The 23,536-nt window shown below is 42.1% G+C and overlaps 1 protein-coding gene across 1 annotated transcript in view; it reads left to right on the top strand.

Moving 5' to 3' along the window:
- Positions 1-23,536, top strand: part of Trmt2b (tRNA methyltransferase 2 homolog B) — a 78,293-nt gene that overhangs the window by 16,226 nt on the left and 38,531 nt on the right. The window contains 5 exon segments of the mRNA XM_045139913.1: positions 788-825; positions 827-920; positions 4,115-4,214; positions 5,988-6,011; positions 6,014-6,054. Coding sequence (XP_044995848.1) covers positions 788-825; positions 827-920; positions 4,115-4,214; positions 5,988-6,011; positions 6,014-6,054 — 297 coding nt within the window.

The following is a 23,536-nucleotide window of genomic DNA, read 5'->3' as shown; positions in this document are numbered from 1 at the left end:
CCAGTAGGGCTCTCTACTTGAGACTCAAGATTCAAAGCCTTAGTTTATGGGGCCATACATTTTAACCACTACAGAGGCCTTAGGTTCAAACCCCAGCAAAGCATCAAAAGGCATGCTGGTATATGCCTGTTATCCCAGCATTCAGGAAGGAGAGGCAGGAGGATCAGAAATTCAAGGTCTTTCTTGGCTATATAGTAAGTTTGATGCCAACCTGACCTTATGAGACTGTATAAAATAAAAAGTTCTGGGCTGGAGAGATGGCTTAGTTGTTAAGTGCTTGCCTGTGAAGCCTAAGGACCCTGGTTCGAGGCTCGATTCCCCAGGACCCACGTTAGCCAGATGCACAAGGGGCCACACGTGTCTGGAGTTCGTTTGCAGTGGCTGGAGGCTCTGGAGTGCCCATTCTCTCTCTCTCTCTCTCTCTCTCTCTCTCTCTCTCTCTCTCTCTCTCTCTATATATATATATATATATATATATATATATATACCTATTTCTCTGTCTGTCACTCTCAAATAAATAAAATAAAATAAAGTATTTAAAAAAAGTTCTAATAGACAGTGTTGACATATACCTTTAAGTATTTAGTCTTAAAAGTGAGCTAAAAGCAGTGCTCAACTCTTGACCTTGTTTTAGTGTATTATGAAGCCTTCCTGTGCTATCATTTTGGGTTCTGTATCTGCTGAGACCATGGCCCATGAATTGTTTGGGGACTTTTTTTTTGGTCTTATATTCCATTCTTTGTGGTGAAATTGCAAATTTTATTTCATTGCTCCAATCCTTCTGCAGGTGAAATTTGAAGCTCAGAAGAAAATTTTGAAAAGACTAGTCTTCGCTGCAGGTGCTGTATGGATTCAATGGCATGGTGGCTGCACCTCAATGTGAGGGGCTCTGTTGTCTTCACCGTCCTATTATACCCTCAGTAAGTCCCCACCTCCTCAGTGCTAATCTACTAGGCCTCTGTGATGACTAATGATATCAGCTGATACTTACAAGTCACTTGCTGAGGACCAGGTGATTATCAGGCATCATTTCCTTATTCACCCTTTTATAGTGGCCCTGACTTGTATAGACTGTCACATTATAGATGAAGATGTTGAGGCCCAGAGAGCTTATGCAGTTTTTCCAGAATACATACCTAGAAAGTATCAAAGGTGAGAGTTCCATATTTTGGATTGTCTGATACTGAGCCCCCTTTATCAACCACTGTCTTACTGCCTCTTCTAAAAGATTCTAGGCTTAAGAAAAACTTCTTAACGAGGCTTCCAAGAGGCAGAATTTCATTTATGGTAGAAATTGGCAAACCATGTCCTTTCTGTCCTGTTGCCTGATTTTGTAAGTACAATTTTAATGGAACACAGATGATCTCAGCTGTTTATATAGTCTGTGGTTGCTTTGGGTGACAGTGTCAGAGTTGAGTAGTTGAAACAGGTACTGTGTGTCCTGTAAAGCTTAAAATACTTACTCCAGCCCTTGATAGAAAAATTTCCTGATTCATGCTTTATGGTAAGAACAGAACTCCTTTCTACTATGGGCTGTTTTTTATATCAATTAAGAGAATGTTTTGACTTTATTTTATTTGTTTGAAAGGGAGAAAGAGGCAGATAGAGAAGAATGAACTCCAGACACATGTGCCACCATGTGCATCTGGCTTACATGGTCCCTGGGGAATTGAACCTGGGTCCTTTGGCTTTGCAGGCAAGTGCCTGAACCTCTAAGCCATCTCTCCAGCCATAATTTATTAATTTTTTAAATTTTTTTTGAGGTAAGGTTTCACTCTAGTCCAGGCTGACCTGGAATTCACTATGTAATCTCAGGGTGGCCTCAAACTCATGGCACTCTTCCTACCTCTACCTCCCGAGTGCTGGGATTAAAGGCATGCACCACCACGCCCGACTCTAATTTATTTTTTTAAGAAAAAGTATGGGCCCACCAGGGCCTTCACCCACTGAGAAAGAATATAGATGTATGCACCCCCTTTTGTGAATGTACAACATTTGTGCATTTGCATCATTGTGCATTTGGCTATGTGGGACCTGAAGATTCAAACCTGAGTTCTTAGGCTTCACAGGCAAGTACCTTAACTGCTAAACCATCTCTCTAGGATTGTGGGCTGTTTTATCATAAGGGTCACAGACTCACATATAGTATACTGTTTAGGCAAGCCTCATTTATCCTCATGCAGAGAACATTCCTTCATCCCCTGTGTTGCAGTCAGGTTCATACTGCTGGTAGAAGTCACCCAAACAAAAGCAGCTTGTGGGAAAAAGAGGTTTATTTTGGCTTACAGGCTCGAGGGGAAGCTTCATGATGGCAGGGGAAAATGATGGCATGAGCAGAGGGTGGACATCATCCCCTGGCCCACATAAGGTGGACAACAGGAACAGGAGATTGTGCCAAACACTGGCAAGGGGAAACTGGTTATAACACCCATAAGCCCACCCCCAACAATACATTCCTCCAGGAGGCTTTAATTTCCAATTGCCATCAGCTGGGGAACCTAACCTCCAGAACACCTAAGTTTATGGGGGACACCTGAATGAAACCACCACATTCCACCCCGGGCCCCCATAAAATGTTGTTAATAGTAAAATGCTATGCATTCAGTCTATCTTCAAAAGTCCCCATAGTTTTTGTCAATCCTAATGATGTTCATACATCCCCATAATCCAAGCTCTTTTAACTGAGCCATATTCCAAAAAATAACCTCAAAAAACCCATAATGGCCCAGAGTAAACATTCACACTGCAAAAGATGGTATTGGGAATAGCAAAGACATATTCAATTAATACAAGATTTAAAACAACCAGGGCAAACATCAAACTCTGTAGCTTCAAGTCCAACAACTGTAGCCAGTGACAAATCTCCAAGTCCGATAATTCTAACCAGCAAGTCTCTGGAGTTCCAACTCCTCCCCTCCAGCTAGGCTATTCACAGTCCTGGAAAACTTCATCAGGACCAGTAGCTTTCCTTAGCAGCCGTCTCGTGGTCCTGGCAGCTCCACTGGTTCTCCACTGCAATTTATGGTTCATCCTCATGGCCTCATGGGGTCTCCATGTAGGCAAACCTGCTTCATACTGTCCATGGCCATTTCCAAAATACAAGACAATGTTGAAAAATCAATGACCCTCTCTTTCCTGCATTTCTTATACTCCACAATACCAGGCAGGGTGCCAATTTGTTAATCCAGGGGGGATAAAGCAGACTTTGAAGAACAGGATACTCTTTGAGCACTCAGGCCCCTTCAAAAGTCTCTGCATTTTTCCTGTTGCCCCAACGCAGGTCAGCTGGCTCAATCTCAATAGCTGTTATCTCCTAATTGCAGCTGAATGGGTGGCAAGCCACCTAAAGATTTTTCTTTCTGTGCCATATCCCTCTGCTCATATCAGTTCATTTCTACGCAAAGCAACCCTGCACAACATCTCAGTACATGGGCATAACAGCAAGCTTTGCACACAATTTGCCTCTAGCTCAGTCCAAGCAAAGCTTTTTCTCACCCTCATAAGCCCAAACTCACAGTCCACAGTTATTATTGCATTCAGGCCTTTCAACTCTGACCAGAATAGTCCATGAAGCTGTACTTAACAGCACTGCAAGGCATCTCTTAAGCCAAGGTTTCAAATATACACATTCCTCTTGAAAATCAGCTCCAAAAGGCCAAAGCCACACAGTTAGGTGTCTAGCAGCAATCCCACTCCTTGGTACCACTTTACTGTTGCAGTCAGGTTCCCATTGCTGGTAGAAATCACCCAATCAAGAGCAGCTTGTGGGGAAAAGAGGTTTATTTTGGCTTACAGGCTCGAGGGTATGCTCCATGATGGCAGGGAAAAACGATGGCATGAGCAGAGGGTGGACATTAACCCCTGGCCCACATAAGGTGAGCAAGAACAGGAGTATGCCAAACACTGGCAAGGGGAAACTGGCTATAACACCTACCCCCAATAATATACTCCTCCAGGAGGCTTTAATTTCTAATTGCCATCAGCTGGGGAACCTAACCTCCAGAACACCTAAGTTTATGGGGGACACCTGAATCAAACCACTACAGCCTTTATTGTTGTTCTCCTTAGTTTTGTATGACCTTGTGTTCTCTTCTTTTCTTTCTGCCCTCTCCAGCCTATCATCAGTTGCTACCGAAATAAATCCACCTTCTCTGTGATCCGAGGCGCAGATGGCAATCCAAAGACTGTGGGATACTACCTGGGAACTTGGAGAGGTTATTAGACATGAAACAGTGACTAAGAGGGAAGGGAAGGGTGCAGAGCATGGTGTCAGTAGGAGCAGAAAATGCATAGTGACCTTAATGAAGACAGAAAAGGAAGCGTTTGTAGAACATGATTGCCAGGCTGATTGGGGTCACTTTTTTTTTTTTTTTCGTTCGAGGTAGGGTCTCACTGTAGCCGAGGCTGACCTGGAATTCACTCTGTAGTCTCAGGGTGGCCTTGAACTCATGGTGATCCTCCTACCTCTGCCTCCCGAGTGCTGGGATTAAAGGTGTGCACCACCATGCCCGGCTGGGCACACTTTTTGATGGGTGGTCATTATACCTGTGAGAAATCACAATCCTTGCCTTTTCTTCCTTTAAGAGCTACTCCTCTGAAACATTCTGAAGACTTGTTGTAAATGTTAATCTTTTTCTTAAAGAGTTCTAGTATTCTTTCTTTTTTTTGTTTACTTTCATTTTTATTTTTTTGGTTTTTCTAAGTAGGGTCTCACTGTAACCCAGGCTAACCTAGAATTCACTATGTAGTCTCAGAGTGGCCTCGAACTAACAGCTATCCTCCTACCTCTGCCTTCCGAGTGCTGGGATTAAAGCCATGCCTCACTATGCCTGGCCAGTATTCTTTATTTAATTTTATTTATTTATTTATCAGAGAGAGAGAGAGAGAGAGAGAGAGAGAGAGAGAGAGAGAGAGGTGGGGGGAGAGGGAGAATGGGTGCACCACAGCCTCTAGCCACCGCAAATGAATTCCAGACGCATGTGCCACCTTGTGAATCTGGCTTACGTGGGTCCTGGGGAATCAAACCTTGGTCCTTTGGCTTTGCAGGCAAGCACCTTAACCACTGAGCAATTCCCTCCAGCCCTAAACATTTCTCTTATTGCTGTTGCCTCATCATTGTTTCATCCTCCTCCTCAATTATGTTGCTTTCCATAATGGGAGCAGTGTCCTCTGTTAGTGAGTCATCTTATCTAGTTCACATCCTCATACCCCTAAAAACTAGACTTTCTGTAGTGAATCTCTCTTAAAAGAATTACAAGGACATGGTATCAGTGACAGAGAACCAGTGAGGGAAATCATAATTGTGTTTTCTGAGATTTAGTTCCAGCATCCATTCCTAGATTCCTTTCCCGAACTTTCTCTTTGCACATTTTTTTTTTTTTTTTGGTTTTCTAAGGTAGGGTCTCAGTCTAGCTCAGGCTGACCTGGAATTCACTATGTATTCTCAGGGTGGCCTTGAACTCTTGGCGATGCTCCTACCTCTGCCTCATGAGTGCTGGGATTAAAGGCATGTGCCATCTTTGCACATTTTTAATAAACCTACTTGAAATACCATCATTTTATATTAGTCACACTGTTTTATATCCAGATGTTTTGCACTGCAGTTCATTAGGGCAAGGTTTGGCTTATCCCTCCATGTGTTGAATTAAATGACTATATGACGTCAGTGTTCTGTTCAGTAGTTGAAAAACAAAACCCATTATATTTTATTTCCCTCTTCAGATCTAAACAGAAAGCAGGCATTGTCCTGAGGCTCATTTGTTGCATGAGAGAAAATATTGAGGACTAGCTTCATTAAGAATTAGCTGCTTAATGGCTAAACCAGGAAATAATTATGTTTTCTCTGAAAAAAGTGGTCATGCACTTGAATTGGGCACTGTGCCTTTTTATATATTCATATACCTCTGGTGAAAGGAATTTGAGTTGCCAGACACTTTCTTTTAAGTCATTTTTTGGAAGGTAAGTCATATAAATTATTTTTTCCATAGATGGGAATGCTGTCTGTGTACAGTCTGTCTGAAAAATGTCCCTGAGAAACATAATCAAGTGGCTCAGGTAAAATGGAATGAGGGCTGGTTAAAGATGACCCAGGGCATTGTAGTCAATAACAACAGCCTTCCTGACATTTTAATATCAGCTGCCTTGATTGCTGCAGGGGAGGAGGGGCCCCACACTCTTACTGTGGCGAGAACATTGTGAGTGTTTGTTTCAGGGAAGGTGCAGAGGAGAAGACAGATCTGCTGTCATTATTGGAAATGTCAGGGTCCAAGGACTTTAATAGTAAGGAAATATTCAGAAAAAGGTACTGCTGAGAGCACTGCATCAAGTGTTGGATGTTCACAGTAAGTGTAGGCATGGTAGGTAAGGAACACATATCATGAGACATTGGTCTGAGACCTTTTTGCATTTTTCTGCTTCAGGGATTTCCCCCTCTCTCCCATTGGGTTTGTACTGTGTGTCAGGCACTGCCTGGTGCTGGGGCTACTAAGTGACTCATCATATGTCAGTAGACATGGTATGACACCTCATGGGACTTAAAAGGCTTAAACTTGGATTTCGTTTTTTTTTTGTTTTTTTTTTTTGTTTGTTTGTTTTTGAGGTAGGGTCTCACTCTGGTCCAGGCTGACCTGGAATTAATTCTGTCATCTCAGGGTGGCCTTGAACTCATGGCAATCCTCCTACCTCTGCCTCTCGAGTGCTGGGATTAAAGGCGTGTGCCACCACTCCTGGCAAAAGGCTTAAACTTTATTAGTGAGGATTGACTCCAAATTTACTTCCTTTTATTCTTACCTGCACCCACCGTCCTAATGAAATGTGCTTCTACTTCCTGAATTCCTCTGCTAGGACACTGTTTTTTTTGTAAGCTCAGTCTCCATAAACCTGGCACAGCCTTCTCAGCTTCTTCTTCCATTCTTGTTTTTCTTTGACACAGTCTCACTGTGTTCCTCTGTCTGGCCTGGAACTTGATATGCAGATCACCATCCTCCTGATTCTGCTTCCTGAATGCTGGGATTACAGATGTGTGCCACCACACCTGACTTTGTTTTTGTCTTGTTTTGGTATCTAATTTTTGTCAGTGATTATTTTAAACTCTCTACTCCGTCACCTTTATCTTTGGTTTTAGGAGATGGACATACCTGGTTCTTCTCTGAAAAACTCAAGTTGTGCTGGGCATGGTGGTGCACGCCTTTAATCCCATCACTTGAGAGGCAAAGGGAGGAGAATCACCATGAGGTCGAGGCCACCCTGAGAATACATTGTGAATTCCAGGTCAGCCTGGGCCAGAGTGAGACCCTACCTCAAAAAACAAACAAAAAACTCAAGTTAGAAGAGAATTTCTGTAGCAGCTTCTCTGACCATCTACAGATTTCACTGCAGCCCTACCCTTCTTTCTTTCCCCCTACCTCAGTGAAAGAAGTAGTTGGTTACCCTTTCCTCCCACCAGAGCTTACTCTTCTCCCTATTTGGACTCACCCGGTTCTCCCTAGGATTCTTGCTCTTTTATTATACACTTTCTTCTTATTTTATTTATTATTATTATTGTTATTATTATTTTGGTTTTTCGAGGTAGGGACTCATTCTAGCCTAGGCTAACCTGGAATTCACTAGGTAGTCTCAGGGTGGCGTTGAACTCACAGCAGTCCTCCTACCTATGCCTCCCAAGTGCTGGGATTAAAGGCGTGCACCACCATGTCTGGCTATTATACACTTTATGTCATGATATATGAGAAACATAGATGAACACATAGGTGTCTTTCTGCAATGTTAGAAGTTATTGAGCAATAGTAAGATCACAAGGTATGGTGGTTTTATTGGTAGCAATTTGACAAGTAGCCCTGCTTTCCTTCAGAGATCCGACCAAGTCAAAGACGGGTTCTTTTCTTCCAATCTTAATTATTAACTCTCAGATCACACATTACACATTACACAGTAAATCTGTCTATGTATCTGTCTACCTACTTATGTATCTATCATCTGTCTATCTGTTTGGATGTATGCAGGTTACACATTGGCTACAAGGAGTTAAATTGGCTGCAGTAGAGTTCAAAGAGGCCTGAGAGTCAGGACAGCTGATAGGGATGCAAAAAGAATCTCTGCAGATGTCAGATAACTCACCTGGATGCTAAACCCTGCTACAGGTTTGCTGGAGGGTAGGCTGCTGTTACATCCCAGGTTTAGCAGAGCTGCAGAGGTGAGGTATGGGACCATGGATAATTGTAGATGCAAAGGGTAGTACCTCGTACAGATAGCAGATCCAGATGGGCAAACAGTATAGGCAGAGGGTAGTTCTAGTAGGCAGAGTTAACAGTGGAGTCCAAGCTGAGCTGAAACCCTTGGGAATTGGTAATGTTCTCTGAAAGTCAAAGGAAGGTCCCTTGACCTAGATACTGGGTGGTAAGATAACAGATTGGTGAGGCTGTCATTGGGGCCTTTACCATTGCAGTGTTAGGTGTCCACATTTTTTTGCAATATTTTTTATGAGAGAGAATTGGCACTCCAGGGCCTCTAGCCATTGCAATCAAACTCTAGGTGTGCATGCCACCTTGTACATATGTGTGACCTTGTGCATTTGCATTACCTTGTGTGTCTGGTTTACATGGTGGTGTTGTACTCAAGTTCGCATTGCCGGTAGAAATCACCTAACCAAGAGCAGCTTGTGGGAAAAAGGTTTATTTTGGTTTACAGGCTTGAGATGGGGGAAGGTCCATGATGGCAGGGAAAATAATGGCATGAGCAGAGGGTGGACATCACCCTCTGGCCAACGTCAGGTGGACAACAGGAGAGTGTGCCACACACTGGCAAGGGGACACTGGTTATAATACCCATAAGCCTGCCCCCAACAATACACTGCCTCCAGGAGGGTTTAATTTCCAATTGCTATCAACTGGGGAATACTAGCATTCAGAATACCTAAATTTATAGGGGATACCTGAATCAAACCACTACATTCCACCCCTGACCCCCATAAACTGTTAACCACCCATGATGTAAAATGTAATGCATTCAGTCCATCTTTAAAAGTCCCCATGGTTTTTATAAGCCTAATGATAGTCAAAACATCCCCATAGTCCAATATCTTTTAACTGAGCCATATACCAAAAAAACCCTCAAAAACCCATAATGGCAAAGAATAAACATTCACATTGCAAAAGATGGCATTGAGCATAGCAAAGAAATATTCAACCAACACAAGATTTATACAGGGAAAACATAAAACTCTGTAGCTCCAAGTCTAACAACTCTAGTAAGTAACAAGTCTCCAAATTTGATAATTCTAACCAGCAACAAGTTTCTAGAGTTCTAATTCAGCCCCTCCAGCTAGGCTGCTCCTAAAAACCTTCATCTGGGGCTGGCAGCTTTTCTTGGCAGTCATCTCGTGTTCTCGGCTACTGGTCCTCACTGCAATCCACTGTTCATCCTCATGGCTCCATTGGGTCTTCATGTAGGCATACAGCAAACCTGCTTCCCACTGCCCATAGCCATTTTCAAAACACCAGACCACGTTGCAAATTCAATGACCCTCTCTTTCCTGAATTTCTTATGCTCCATAATATCAGATGGGATGCTAGTTTATTAATCTGGAGGAAGGGGGGATACAGCAGACTTTGAAGAACAGGACGCTCCTTCAGCATTCAGGCCCCTTCAAAAGACTGCATTCTTACTGTTGTCCCAATGCAGGTCAGCTGGCCCAATCTCAATGGTTGTAATCCCTCATACAATTGCAGCTGAACAGGCAGCAGTTTTGGCCCAAAGATTTCATTTTTTCTGTGCCATATTCCTCACATCATTGTTTCTACATACTGCAACTCTTCACAAGTTCTCAGGACAAAGGCATAACAGCAAGCCTCTCACACAAGCTGTTTCTAGCCCAGTCCTGGCAAAGTTCTTTCTCACCCTCCCAAGCCACATCCCACAGTCCACTGTTCTTATTGCATTCAGGTCTTTCTACTCCTGACTATAATAGCCATCAAGCTGTACCTACAGCACTGCAAGGCCTCTCTTACGCCAAGGTTTCAAATCCTTTTCCATATTCCCTTTCAAAATCAGCTCCAAAAGGCCAAAGCCACACAGTAGGTATCTAGCAGCAAATGACCCCACTCTCAGTAGCAACATTACTGTTGCAGTCAGGTTTGCATTGCTGGTAGAAATACCCAAGCAAGAATAGCTTATGGGAAAAAGAGGTTTACTTTGGCTTATAGGCTCGAGGGGGAAGCTCCATGATGGCAGGGAAAATGATGGCATGAGCAGAGGGTGGACATCACCTCCTGGCCAATAACAGGTGGACAACAGGAATGGGAGAGTGTGCCTAATACTGGCAAGGGACACTAGAAATAATACTCATAAGCCCACTTCTAGCAATACACTCCAGGAGGCTTTAATTTCCAATTTCTATCAGCTGGGGAGACTAGGATTCAGATTACCTAAGTTTATGGGGGACATCTGAATCAAACCACCACACATGGGACCTGGAGGATTGAACCTGGATCCTTAGGAAAGCACATTAACTCCAGCCTAGGAGTCCAAATTCTTAAGAAATATTTCATTTATTTATTTATTCAAGACAGAGGGAGGGAGAGAGAAACAGACAGACAGACAGACATAGAATGGGCATTCCTGTACCTCCAGCCATGGCAAACAAACTCAACACATGTGCTACCTTGTGCATCTGGCTTATGTGGATACTGGGGAATTGAACCTGAGTCCTTAGGCTTCACAGGCAAGTGTCTTAACCACAAATCTATCTCTTCATCCTGGTCTCCACTTTTTTATGGGATTCAGGTGGGGGAGTTACATACTTCCTCTTGGTCTGATGTATCTGATAAGTTCTTAGGCCTGGTTTTCCAGATAGGATTTTAATATACTCATGTATTCCTTCAGTCCTAACTTATCCCAATAAATTTATAGGATAGCACCCTTTCTACTTCTAGGAATGTTGTTTATCAGCCTGTGCAGTGTCAAACAGGTGGTTCCATTCATGTTTCCACCAAAGTTCAGACTCATCATTCTCCATCCTCAAATTGGAGTCAAAATCTGTTTGTAAAATGTAGTCTCTCAGGGTAAGGCAGAGTCTGATAATGCAGTTTTACACACTATGGAGTAACAGGATAGGACCCAGCTTGATCTCAGTACTTCCCCTTAACTCAGCTCTTCATTGACTTTATAAGCCTATAAAATATCTCTCTCCTTTAAGAAAAACCTATTTTTCCCTTCTGTCCTAATATTAAACAAAAATTGATCTTGCCTAAGACATTAGTGAGCTTCATTTTGTCAAATTCAATGAAAAGTTCTATCTTGCTGGCTACTTCCTTGTCTTTTCCATGAGGTCTTTATCTATTCTCTCCCACTATAAATGTTAATGGCCCCCAGGACTCTGTCCTTGGCTGTTTCCTTCTAAATATATTCATAGGAGACTGCCCCCATTGTTAACTAGTCCACAACTCCTAACTTGCATTTACATTCTAGCGCCCTCTTGAGTTTGGTGAGGTGCATTTCCAAGAGGGTGCTCAACATCTTCATTTGGCTGTCATGATGAGCGTTAGAAATCAACATTGCCTTCCTTGGTCAGGGTTTCTTTTTTTTAATGTTTTTGTTATTTTTATTTATTTGAGAGCGACAGAGAGAGAGAAAGAGCATGCCAGGGCCTCCAGCCACTGCAAACGAACTCCAGATATGTGCGCCCCCTTGTGCATCTGGCTAACGTGGGTCCTGGGGAATCTAGCCTCGAACCGGGGTCCTTAGGCTTCACAGGCAAGCGCTTAACCTCTAAGCCATCTCTCCAGCCCTGGTCAGGGTTTCTTAATCTCTGTGCTATTGACATTTTGGTTCAGATCAGTTTATTTTGTGGAGGGCTGTCTTGTCCATTGTATGATGGTTAGGAGTATCCCTGGTTGCTGCCTACCTAGTAGGTATCATTAGTTGTGATGACTATAAATCTTTCCAGACATTGCCAGATTTCCCCTGAGGAACACAGTCTCCTCCTGTTGATAACCACTGACCCTAAAGTATCCTTTTCTTAATGATGTTTGCCATAATTAATGACACTAACCACAGCCTAAAAACATATGTCATCATACAGACTCTTCAGCCATATCTAATTAATGTCCAAGTCTGTGTCAGTTTGGTGTTCTAGAAATACACTAAATGTAACGACTTTTCCTCTGCCTCCAATTTAGCCTAAGCTACATCCTCTTTCACCTAGGCTCTGCTCTGGTACCCCTCGTTCTCACTCTTCTCTCAGTGTATTCACAACTCAGGAGTCCCAGCTGTCCTTAGAGTGAGTAACAGCATTTCATTCTCTTGCTTAAAATTCTACAATACTTATTCAATAGCTTTTGGAATGCAATTTAAAGTCCTTACCTTTTCACTTAAGGTTCTTCATGTTAAGGTCCCCAGCCTTGTCTCCTGCTACATTCTTACAAGCTTTCCTCTTTCACTCTTTCCATTTGCATTGAACAAATCTTGCACTGTCATCCTGTCTCATTCCTGCCTTGGCCTGTTCTCAGTTTACCTTATCTGGCTTCTATTTACTTTCTAAGATTTCAGACATCAGTTCCTGTACAAAACCATACCAGATTCCTCATTGTGATGTAGGATTCCCTTTCTCTGCTTTTCTGTATCTCCACTGTCACTTTTTGTTGTAGCACTCAGTATACCATATTTCATATTTTGTGGGTGGCTTCCCATACTAGACTGTGGAGGTAGCAGCTATGTTGTATCTAACTTTGTATTCTAGCATTCAACACAGAATCATACACATAGTGTGTGGGACCTCATCAAATTTTAGGTGCGTGAAAACTTCTTTGCAATATGCAACTGAGTTTCTAGCCCTTTCAGCTTCTTTTGAGCAACTTTCTTTTCTTTGCATCTATGCATTTGTATTCCAGCTCCCTGAAGAATTTGTGCTGGACCTAGAATTCATTCTAGTAGTTACTTAAATAGAAGTCAGATGCTCATTGTCATAATATCTTACATGTATATAGCACTGGGCTATGTTCATATATATATATACATACATATATATATATATATATATATATATATATATATATATATATATATTTGTTATTTTGAGGTAGGGTCTCCTTGTAGCTCAGGCTGACCTGGAATTCACTATGTAGTCTCAGGATGGCCTCGAACTCCTGCCTCCCAGGTGCTGGAATTAAAGGCATGTATCACCATGCCCAGCTATGATCAGATTTTTAAAAAATATTTATTTATTTGCAAATAGAGAGAGAAAGAGAGAGAAGTGGATGTGTCAGGGCCTCTTGTGCTGTCATGAATTACAGATGCATGTGCCATTTTGTGCATCTGGCTTTATGTGAGTACTGGGTTCACAAACCTAGGCTGGAAGGCTTTGGAAGCAAGTACTTTTAAATGCTGAGCCATATTTCCAGCCCTATTGTCAGATGTTTAAAACTATGTGTCCTTGTTGCTGTTCCATTTTATTTGAATGATGGCCTCCCCACTAGGATTTGAAATATCTACATTTTTTGAGAGGTGTTGTGGATAGAATTCATGGTTTTGTGCACGTTAGACAAAAATACTCTTTAAATATTAAAATAAAATTTAATAAAATATTAAAAATACCTTTAAATACTTACTTTTTAATATTTTATTTACTTATTTGAGAGAGAAAGACAGACAGACAGATGAGAGAGAGATAATTGGTGCTCCAGGGCCTCTTGCCACTGCAAGTTAACTTCAGACGCCTGTGTCACCTTGTACGTCTGGCTTATGTGGGTCCTGAGGAATTGAACCTGTATCCTTTGGCTTTGCAGGCAAGTACTTTGACCGCTAAGCCATATCTCCAGACACTAAATATCTACTTTTAATGCTTGAGATAAATTAGAGTTTCATGAGACCTGGAAGCCAGAGTATTTCCCCTCTGCTCCCCCTTCCTCCTACCTCCATTCCTCTCTCTTTATTGTTTTCTTTTTCTTTTCCTCCTCTCTTCTCCCCTCCTCTCTTCTCCCCTCCTCTCTTCTCCCCTCCCCTCCCCTTCCCTCTCCTCTTCTCTTCCCTTCCTTTCCCTGTCTTTGTTTTTTAGGCAGGTTCTCATGTATCCCAGGCTCACTTTGAACTCATGTAAGCTGAGAGTGACCATTAATTCGTGTTCCTCTTGCTTGTACCTCCCCAAATGCTTGGTTACAGGTGTGTGCCACCACACCTGATTTACACGGTGCTGGAAATCAACTCCATGGCTTTGCATGAGCTAAGCAAGTACTGGTATCAAGTGTGATACATCCTTAGCTCAAGTACATAGTTTTGTTTTTGTTTCTTTTTAAACGTTTTATTTATTTATTCTTATTTATTTGAAAGAGAGAGAGAATGGGCATACCAGGGCCTCTAGCCATTGTAAGCAAACTCCAGATGTATGCACCACCTTGTGCATCTGGCTTTACGTGGGTACTGGTATTGGGAATCAATCCTTGGTCCTTTGGCTTTGCTGGCAAGCACCTTAATTGCTAAGGCATCTTTTCAGCCTGTTGTTTCTATTTTTGTTTTTCTGAGGTAGGTTCTTACTCTAGCCCAGGCTGACCTGAAATTCACTATGTATTTCTAGGCTGTCCTTGAACTCATAGAGATCTTACTTCTGCTTCCCAAGGCATGTGCCACCACTCTCAGCTTCAAGTACAGAATTTTGAAAGTCAAATAGTAACTAAAAGGTTAGTAATGAAAAGGTGGTCCTCTTTCTTGCCTCTTTACTCATTTTATTCTTTTTTGAGACAGGGTCTTGCTATATAGTGTAGGCTACCCTATGTTCATGTAACCCAGGCTAACTCTGAACTTTTGCTCCTCCTGCTTCAGCCTCCCAGGTACAAGTGTGCCTTCAGGTCTGGCTTCCTTCCTTCCTTGCTCTCCAGAAATAGTAGCCATTTTTCAAGTTACTTATAGATACTACATTTTTTTTGTCCTTGTAGTTTTGCTGGTTGAATTACTACCCCATTATTCCTTTATTCCTCCACTCCTGTTTTTTGTTTTTAGTTTTTTGAGGTAGGGTCTTACTCTAGCCCAGGCTGACCTGGAATTCACTATGTAGTCTCAAGGTGGCCTCGAACTCATGGTGATCCTCCTACCTCTGCCTCCTGAGTGCTGGGATTAAAGGGCACCACACCAGGTTCACTACTGTATTTCTTTTTTGTTTCCTTTGCAAGTTAGGGTCTCACTCTAGCCAAGACTGACCTGGAACTCACTCTGTATTCCAAGTCTGGCCTAGAGCTCACAGTGATCCTCCTGCCTCTGCCTTCCAAGTGGAAGTGTGCACCACCATGCCAGTCCACTCCTTTCTTTCTTGTTAACTATCGTGTTTATCACCTTCAAATTTGACTTTTTTTTGAGGTAGTGATAACTTTTGTTGTAGCTCAGGCTGGCTTTGAACTCACAATCCTCTTGCTTCAGCTTCTGGCGTACTGGAATTATAGGTTTGCCACCAGGTCTTTTGCTCTTGGTGTTTTTTTTTTTTTTTTTTTTTTGAGGTAGGGTCTCACTGTAGCTCAGGCTGACCTAGAATTCACTATGTAGTTTCAGAGTGGCCTCAAACTCATGATAATTCTTCTACCTCATCCTCCTGAGTGCTAGTACAAAGGGTGCACACCACCACGCTTGGCAGATTTTGACTTGTGATTGTTTTTTGAGACATTCTCATGCTATAGCCTGGGCTGTCCTGAAACTCAGTATGTAGCCCAAACTGGCCTCAAACCTGCAGTGATTTTTTGGCTTCAGCTCCCCAGTGCTGGAATTATAGGTGAAGGCTAACACAGCTGACTACCCCCCTCCCAGATTTAGAGTTTTAAAAAAGTTTATTTATTTATGTATGTATGTGTGTGTGTGTGTGTGTGTGTGTGTGTGTGTGTGTGTACATGTTGTTCTGGGGACTCTTGCTGCTGCAAATGAATGTCTGTCTAGCTTTACATAAGTAACTGGGAAATTGATCCTAGGCTGGCAGACTTTGCAAGCAAACACCTTTAACCACTGAGCCAGTTGTCCAGCCTCCAGATTTTGATTTTTTAAAAAAATTTTGTTTTGTTTTTTGAGGTAGGATAGGAAATCCTTCTAGCCCAGGCTGACATGGAATTCACTGTGTAGTCTCAGTGTGTCCTCAAACTCATGGTGATCCTCCTAATTCTGTCTCCCAAGTGCTGAGATTAAAGGTGTGTGCCACCATGCCTGGCTCAGATTTTGATTGATTGATTTATTTCTTAAAACACAGAGACTCTGCCTTTACTTTCTTTGTTTTAAAAAATATTTATTTGAGAGCTACAGATAGAGAGAGAAAGAGGCAGATATAGAGAGGGAATGGGTGCACGAGGGCCTCCAGCCACTGCAAACGGACTCCAGACGCATGCGCCCCCTTGTGCATCTGGCTTACATGGGTCCTGGGGAATCGAGTCTCGAACCAGGGTCCTTAGGTTTCACAGGCAAGTGCTTAACTGCTAAGCCATCTCTCCAGGCCTCAGATTTTGATTTTTTACATACACATCTGATGAATCTTTTTCAGTGATGCTAAGATCAAACAGTATATTCATATGATAGCTGTATATACAGTTTAAAATTTCCCATCAGACTTTTCTATTTCTTCTGGGTTAGGGTCACACTCTACAATCCAGACTGGTCTTGAACTCATGATCCTCTTGCCTCAGCCTCCCAAGTGTGGGGATTATAGTTGTGTGCCCCCATGCCTAGCTGGTACTGGGGAGGGAGAGTGCTGTGTGTATGTGTGTGTGTTACACTATTTAACACAAGCTGCCTTCTACTTCACCCTCTTGAGTGCTGGAATGGTAGACATACGCTAGCATATGTTACTAGGAAGTGTGTAATGTGTATTTATGTGTGTTACTAGGGAATGAATTCCGGGCCTTTCATATGCTAAGCCACTGAGCTGTGCACCCAGCCTGGAAGTTATATTGTTTCTACAGAATTATAGAATTTCTACTTAAGTCTTTTGGTTTTATATTTGTATCATGTGTTTATAAAAAATTTAGCTCTGGCCACGTTAACTTCAGCTTTTATTCTATGCACTGTGTACAAAATAATTTCAGAATAAAGTACCCGCATAATTAAGAAATGATTGTTGATGAAAGATCTGAGGATTTCTTTCCATTTCCTTTTGTCAAGTAATTGTGCCCTTGAAATAGTTCCTTTCTTTGTAGTTAGACTTCCAACTTGGTGCTTGATACATAAGCTTATATTTTACTTTCACATTTGGTAGACTTATTATTATTTCAGTTTTTCGAGGTAGGGTCTCGCTCTAGCTCAGGCTTACCCGGAATTGACTATGTAGTCTCAGGGTGGCCTCAAACTCAAGGCAAGTCTCCTGCCTCTGCATCCCGAGTGCTGGGATTAAAAGTATGTGCCACCGTACCTGGTTTAGACTTTTAAAAAATCTTTTATTTATTTATTTGCAAGGAGAAGAGAGAGAGAGAGGGAAGAGAGAAGCGGCATGACAGGGTCTTCAGCCACTGCAAATGAATTCCACATGCATGCATCACCTTGTGCATCTGGCTTTACATGGGTACTGGGGAATCAAACCTGGGTCCTTAGGCTTTGCAGACATGCACTTTAACCTCTGAGCCATCTTTCTAGCCCTCTAGGCTTATTTATTTATTTATTTATTTATTTATTTATTTATTTATTTATTTATTTATTTTTGTTATTTGAGTTAGTGTCTCTCTCTAGCCCAGCTGACTTGAAATTCACTCAGTTTGGCCTTGAACCCACAGTAATCCTCCTACATCTGCCTCTCAAATACTGGGTTTAAAAACATGCATTCCCGTGCCTGGCTTTATTGTTCCTTTTGATTTATTTCTGTTTTATAATTTTGTGACATAATTACATGATTCCATAAACAAATCTAGAAAATAAATGTGCATTCAGAGTGGTCAGAATGGTCAATCTCTATCCCTTCCCCTTTTTTCCTCCTCTTTATGGGAACAGTTTTTATTCATTTTGATTTATGCTTGAAAAATATCAGAGATATATTTAAACATCTTTCACTGACAAATTCCATAATTATAAACAATAGACCATAATTCCCTCTCCATCCCCACATTCAGCCTCACAAATCCCCCCTCCGTCATATCCCCCTCCTCTTCCCCATTAGTCTTTTATTTAGATGTCATCCTTCAAAGAGATATTTTTTAAATAAAAAAAGGACTTACTATATACAACATTTTGTACTTTGAATTTTTTCATGCAATATTTTTAAAAATTATTTATTTATTTGAAAGCAACAGAGAGAGAAAGAGGCAGATAAAGAGAGAGGGAGAATGGGTACACCAGGGCTTCCAGCCACTACAGATGAACTCCAGACACGTATGTATGCCCCCTTGTGCATCTGGCTAATGTGGGTCCTGGGACATTGAGGTTCGAACCGGGGTCCTTAGGCTTCAAAGACGAGCGCTTAACCATTAAGCCATCTCTCCAGCCCTTTTAAAATTAAAAAACCTGGAACAGATCATTCTCAGTGAACTTACCCAATCACAGAAAAAAAATCGACACATAGTCTCACTCATCTGCAACACCTAACCTGAATTTGCCCAAGATGCCTTACATACCCAGCAAGTACCTTATGGACTAGACAATAAGATGGATGGGAGGGCGGGGAGGGAATCAAAGGGTGGAAAACAGTAATCTGGACCCAAACGGCAATGGTACCATAAAATTCTACTTCCTAAAAGACAGACCAAATGACTGAACCTTCACTAGTCCCTTACAGGAAACACCTGAACCACAAGACACTGGAGAGAAAAAAATAAAAAAATTTAAAAAAAAATTTTTAAAGATAAGATTTTATGTACCCCAGTTTGGCCTTAAAGATAAGATTTTATGTACCCCAGTTTGGCCTTGAACTTGCTATGTGACTGAGGATGACCTTAATCTCCTGATCCTTCTGCCTCCATTTCCAAGTGCTGGGATTTCACACATGTATGACATTTTCCAGCTAATCATTCATTTTTACAGCTGCACTGCACCATGTAGTTTAAGGCAGATTAAAGTATTTTTTTCTGTTGGCATGAATAATTACTCCATTTTTCTGTTTGCTTAGTCTCTGAATTTATTGCTAACTTACTGAGATGCTTTAAAAGCTCTGTCATTCATCAGTATTCCTATCTGCTCAAAGCCTCCATTTATTTTTCTCCAAATACATTTTTCCTAGAGTCTGCCATTCTGGCCCCATCAGGCCTTCTGAACAGGATCCTGCCATCCTGATCCCATCAGGTCTTCCCTATGGGACTCTTTCTGCTTTACATTCTTACCTGTTTTTTTTTTTTCGGTGGGAGGGGGGAGTGAAAATGGGTCTTGCTATGTATACTAGGCTGAGTTTGAACCTGTAGCCATCTTCTTGCCTCTTCTTCCCAACTTCTGAGATTATAGGCATGTACCAGCATGTATGTCAGACTTGTCTTTCCTGTTTTATAGCTCTGTCTTCCTTTTTTCTTGATTTATTTCTTCAAACATCTTATTTATTTGTTTTTTTAAAATTTTTTTATTTATTTATTTGAGAGCGACAGACAGAGAGAAAGACAGATAGAGGGAGAGAGAGAGAATGGGCGCGCCAGGGCTTCCAGCCTCTGCAAACGAACTCCAGACGCGTGCGCCCCCTTGTGCATCTGGCTAACGTGGGACCTGGGGAACCGAGCCTCGAACCGGGGTCCTTAGGCTTCACAGGCAAGCGCTTAACCGCTAAGCCATCTCTCCAGCCCTATTTGTTTGTTTTTTGAAGCAGGTTCTCATTCTTACTCAGTCTGACTTAGAACTCTGTAGCCTAGCCTGGCAATCCTCCTACCTCAGCCTCTTGAGTGCTGGTATTATTGGTGTGAGCCACCATGTCTGGCTTATGATAGAATTTTTCTAGGTTGGAAATTCTGAGTTCACAATCATTTGCCTTTAAATATTTGAAGACAGTGTTTCATTGTCATCTGACTACCAATGTTGTGTTAGCCTAAATGCTACTTTAAGGCATGGTTCTTTGCAGATATCCCCCTTCTCTGTTATTTCTCTTGAGTTTTTAGGGTAGGATTAGGTCATGAGAACATTTCCAATGTCTGTTTTACTTGTTTGTTTTGTTTTTTGAATAAGGGTCTTGTTTTGTAGCTCAAGCTAGCCTGGAACCTCTGGGATTACTCATGTTTACCAGCTACCACTTGTCTCCCTATTTTGTATGTAGACTTTAATCAAACACTGATTTTAGCCACCTTATCACATATCTGCTTCCTATATGCTGAGATTACAGGTGTGTGTCACCCTGCCTGCTGAAAACACATAAATCAGGTTCCTAGTATGGTACTCCAGATTACTTCCCTTTACCTTTCTTTTTCTCCTTCCTTCTTTCCTCCCTTCCTTCCTTCCTCCCTCCCTCCCTCCCTCCCTCCCTCCCTCTCTCTCTCTCTTTCCCTTTCTTTCTTTCTTTCTTTCTTTCTTTCTTTCTTTCTTTCTTTCTTTCTTTCTTTCGTTCTTTCTTTCTTTCCCTTCCTTCCTTCCTTCCTTCCTTCCTTCCTTCCTTCCTTCCTTCCTTCCTTCCTTCCTTCCTTCCTTCCTTCCTTCCTTCCTTCCTTTCCCTCCCTCCCTCCCTCCCTCCCTCCCTCCCTTCCTTCCTTTCTTTCTTTCTTCTCCCTTTTGTTTTTCAAGATAAGGTCCAGGCTGACCTGGAATTAACTATGTAGTCTCAGATTGGCCTCAAACTCACAGCGATCCTCCTACCTCTGTCTCCCAAGTGCTTTGATTAAAGGCATGCACCACCATGTCCAGCAGAGAGAGAGAGAGAGAGAGAGAGAGACAGACAGACAGACAGACAGACAGACAGACAGACAGAATGGGTGCACCAGGGCCTCCAGCCACTGCAAATGAGCTCCAGATGCATGCGCCACCTTGTGCATCTAGCTTTATGTGGACACTGGGGAATCAAACTCGGGTCATTAGTCTTTGCAGGCAAGCACCTTAACCACTGAGCAATCTCTCTAGCCCCCTTTTTTCATTTCTTTTGAGACAGGCTATATATATGTATATATCTCGCTGATCTTGAACTTGCAGCAATCATCCTGCCCCTATATCCTAAGTGCACATAGATTACATTCATGTGCCACTATTCCTACTTTCTCTTTTTCTTTTTGTTTTTTTTTATGTTTATTTTTATTTATTTATTGAGAGTGACAGACAGAAAGAGGGAGAGGGAGAGGGAGAGGGAGAGGGAGAGGGAGAGGGAGAGGGAGAGGGAGAGAGAGAGAGAGAGAGAGAGAGAGAGAGAGAGAGAGAGAGAGAGAGACAGAGAGAATGGGCGTGCCAGGGCCTCCAGCCACTGCAAATGAACTCCAGATGCATGCACCACCTTGTGCATCTGGCTTATGTGGGTCCTGGGGAATCGAGCCTCGAACCAAGGTCCTTAGGCTTCACAGGCAAGCGCTTAACTGCTAAGCCATTTATCCAGCCCTTGTCTTTTTGTTTGTTGTTTTTTATTGGAGACAAGCTTTTGCCATGTAGCTCAGGCTAGCCTGGAATTCATGGTCTCAAATATGTCTCCATCCTTCTTCCATGGCCTCCCAAAGATTACTGGTGTAAACTCCAAGCCTGGGAGTTTTCCTTCATCTTTATAAGTCACTAGCCACTAGACTTAATTTTCATGTTTTAGGACCCTTTGATGTTTCTCTTCAGTTGTATTCTCTTCCACTATCTTTGTTCTTTCAGTTATTAATGTAGTAGTGAGTATCATTATGTCCTTTATATGGGCTTGGAACTGTCTTACATGCTTAGGGTACAATAATGAAACAAATATTCCTTCCCTTGTGGAACTTAATTTTAGTGGTAGGAAAAAAAGTTTCTTTAAAAACACAATTAACATAGGAACTGGATCTGGGGCTCAGTGGTAGCATACTGCTAGACTTGCTTGACACCCTCAGTTTGACCTCTAGCACTGCAAAAACAAATTAACAATGCATAAATAAGTTACATAATGTTTAGATGGCAGCAAATGCTACAGGAAAATACAGCACAGTACGTAGGATAAGTTTGGGAGATGGGAAGGTTGCAATTTTTATTTATCTATTTGACAGAGAAAGAGGGAGAGAGAGAGAGAGAATGGGTATGCCAGGGCCTCCAGCCACTGCAAACAAATTCCAGATGTGTGAACCCCGTTGTGCTTCTGACTAACATGGGTCCTGGGGAATCAAACCTGGGGAAATGCCTTAACCACTAAGTCATCCCTCCAGCTCTGTGGATTGCAATTTTAAAGAGAGTCAAGGTATTTCAGTGGGAAGATGGTATTTGGATAAAGCAATGGTTCTCACCTGAAGGCATTCTGCCCTGATGAAGACATTTGACAGTATCTGAAAACAGTTCCCCCTTACACCCCTAGGTAGGTTTCACTCTAGCCCAGGCTGACCTGGAATTCACTTTGTAATCTCAGGGTGGCCTTGAACTCACAGCAATCCTCCTACTTCTGCCTCCCAAATGCTGGGATTAAAGGCATGTGCCACCATACCTGGCTTGAAAAGTTTTGTTTGCCGTCACTTGGGGATGGCTGGGAATTGTTATTGGTGTCTATCTAGTAGGTAGAGGCCAGGAATGGTGTTAAATGTATGAATATGCATGTCGGAGCCACCTAACAACAAAGAATGACATTCCCCCAAATATCAGCAGTGTCAAGGTTGAGAAACCTTGGAATAAAGTCTTAAAGACAGTGAGCCTATTAGCCATAAAGAAGTCTGAGAATCAGCATTCTAGGCAGCAAGAACTGCCATTGCAGAGGCTCTAAGATGAGCTATAATTGATTTTTCTGGAGGAACTCGATACTGGCTCAGGTGAATGATAAGGAGAGGAGATGAAGTGAAAGTTAGCCGGGGACAGATCATGAAGTGACTCACAGGAATTGTAAGGACTTCAACTTTTTTTAAAAAGTCTTTATTTATTTATTTGAGAGAGAAACAAAGAAAGAAAGAAGCAGATAGATGAGAGAGAGAAAGAAAGAAAGAAAGAAAGAAAGAAAGAAAGAAAGAAAGAAAGAAAGAAAGAAAGAATGAATATGGGTGTTCCAGAGCCCTTTACTGCTGCAAACAAACTCCAGATGCATGTGCCACTTTGTGCATCTGGCTTACATTGGTCCTGGGGAATTAAATCTGGGTCCTTTGGCTTTGCAGGCAAGCACCTTAACCACTAAGCAATCTCTCCAGCTCTCAAATGTTAAAAATATTTTTAAAAATATATTTTATTTATTTATTTATTTGAGAGAGAGAGAGAGAGAAAGAGAGAAAGAGACAGAGAGAGAATGGGCACAGCAGGGTCTCCAGCCACTGCAACTGAACTCCAGATGTTTTGGTCTCCTTGTGCATCTTGCTTATGTGGATCCTAGACAGTTGGACCAGGATCCTTTGGCTTTGCAGGCAAATGCCTTAACTGCTAAACCATCTCTTCAGCCCCCCAAAATATTTTTATTTATTCATTTATGAGAGAGAGAGAGAATATGAGCACAGCAGGGCCTCCTTCCACTGCAAATGAACTCCGGATGCATGCACCACTTTGTGCTCTGGCTTTATGTGGGTACTGG

Source organism: Jaculus jaculus, chromosome X, assembly GCF_020740685.1.
Source record: "Jaculus jaculus isolate mJacJac1 chromosome X, mJacJac1.mat.Y.cur, whole genome shotgun sequence".
NCBI lineage: Eukaryota > Metazoa > Chordata > Mammalia > Rodentia > Dipodidae > Jaculus > Jaculus jaculus.
Note: the sequence above shows the minus strand (reverse complement) of the source record. Positions and strands in the feature narration are given on the sequence as shown.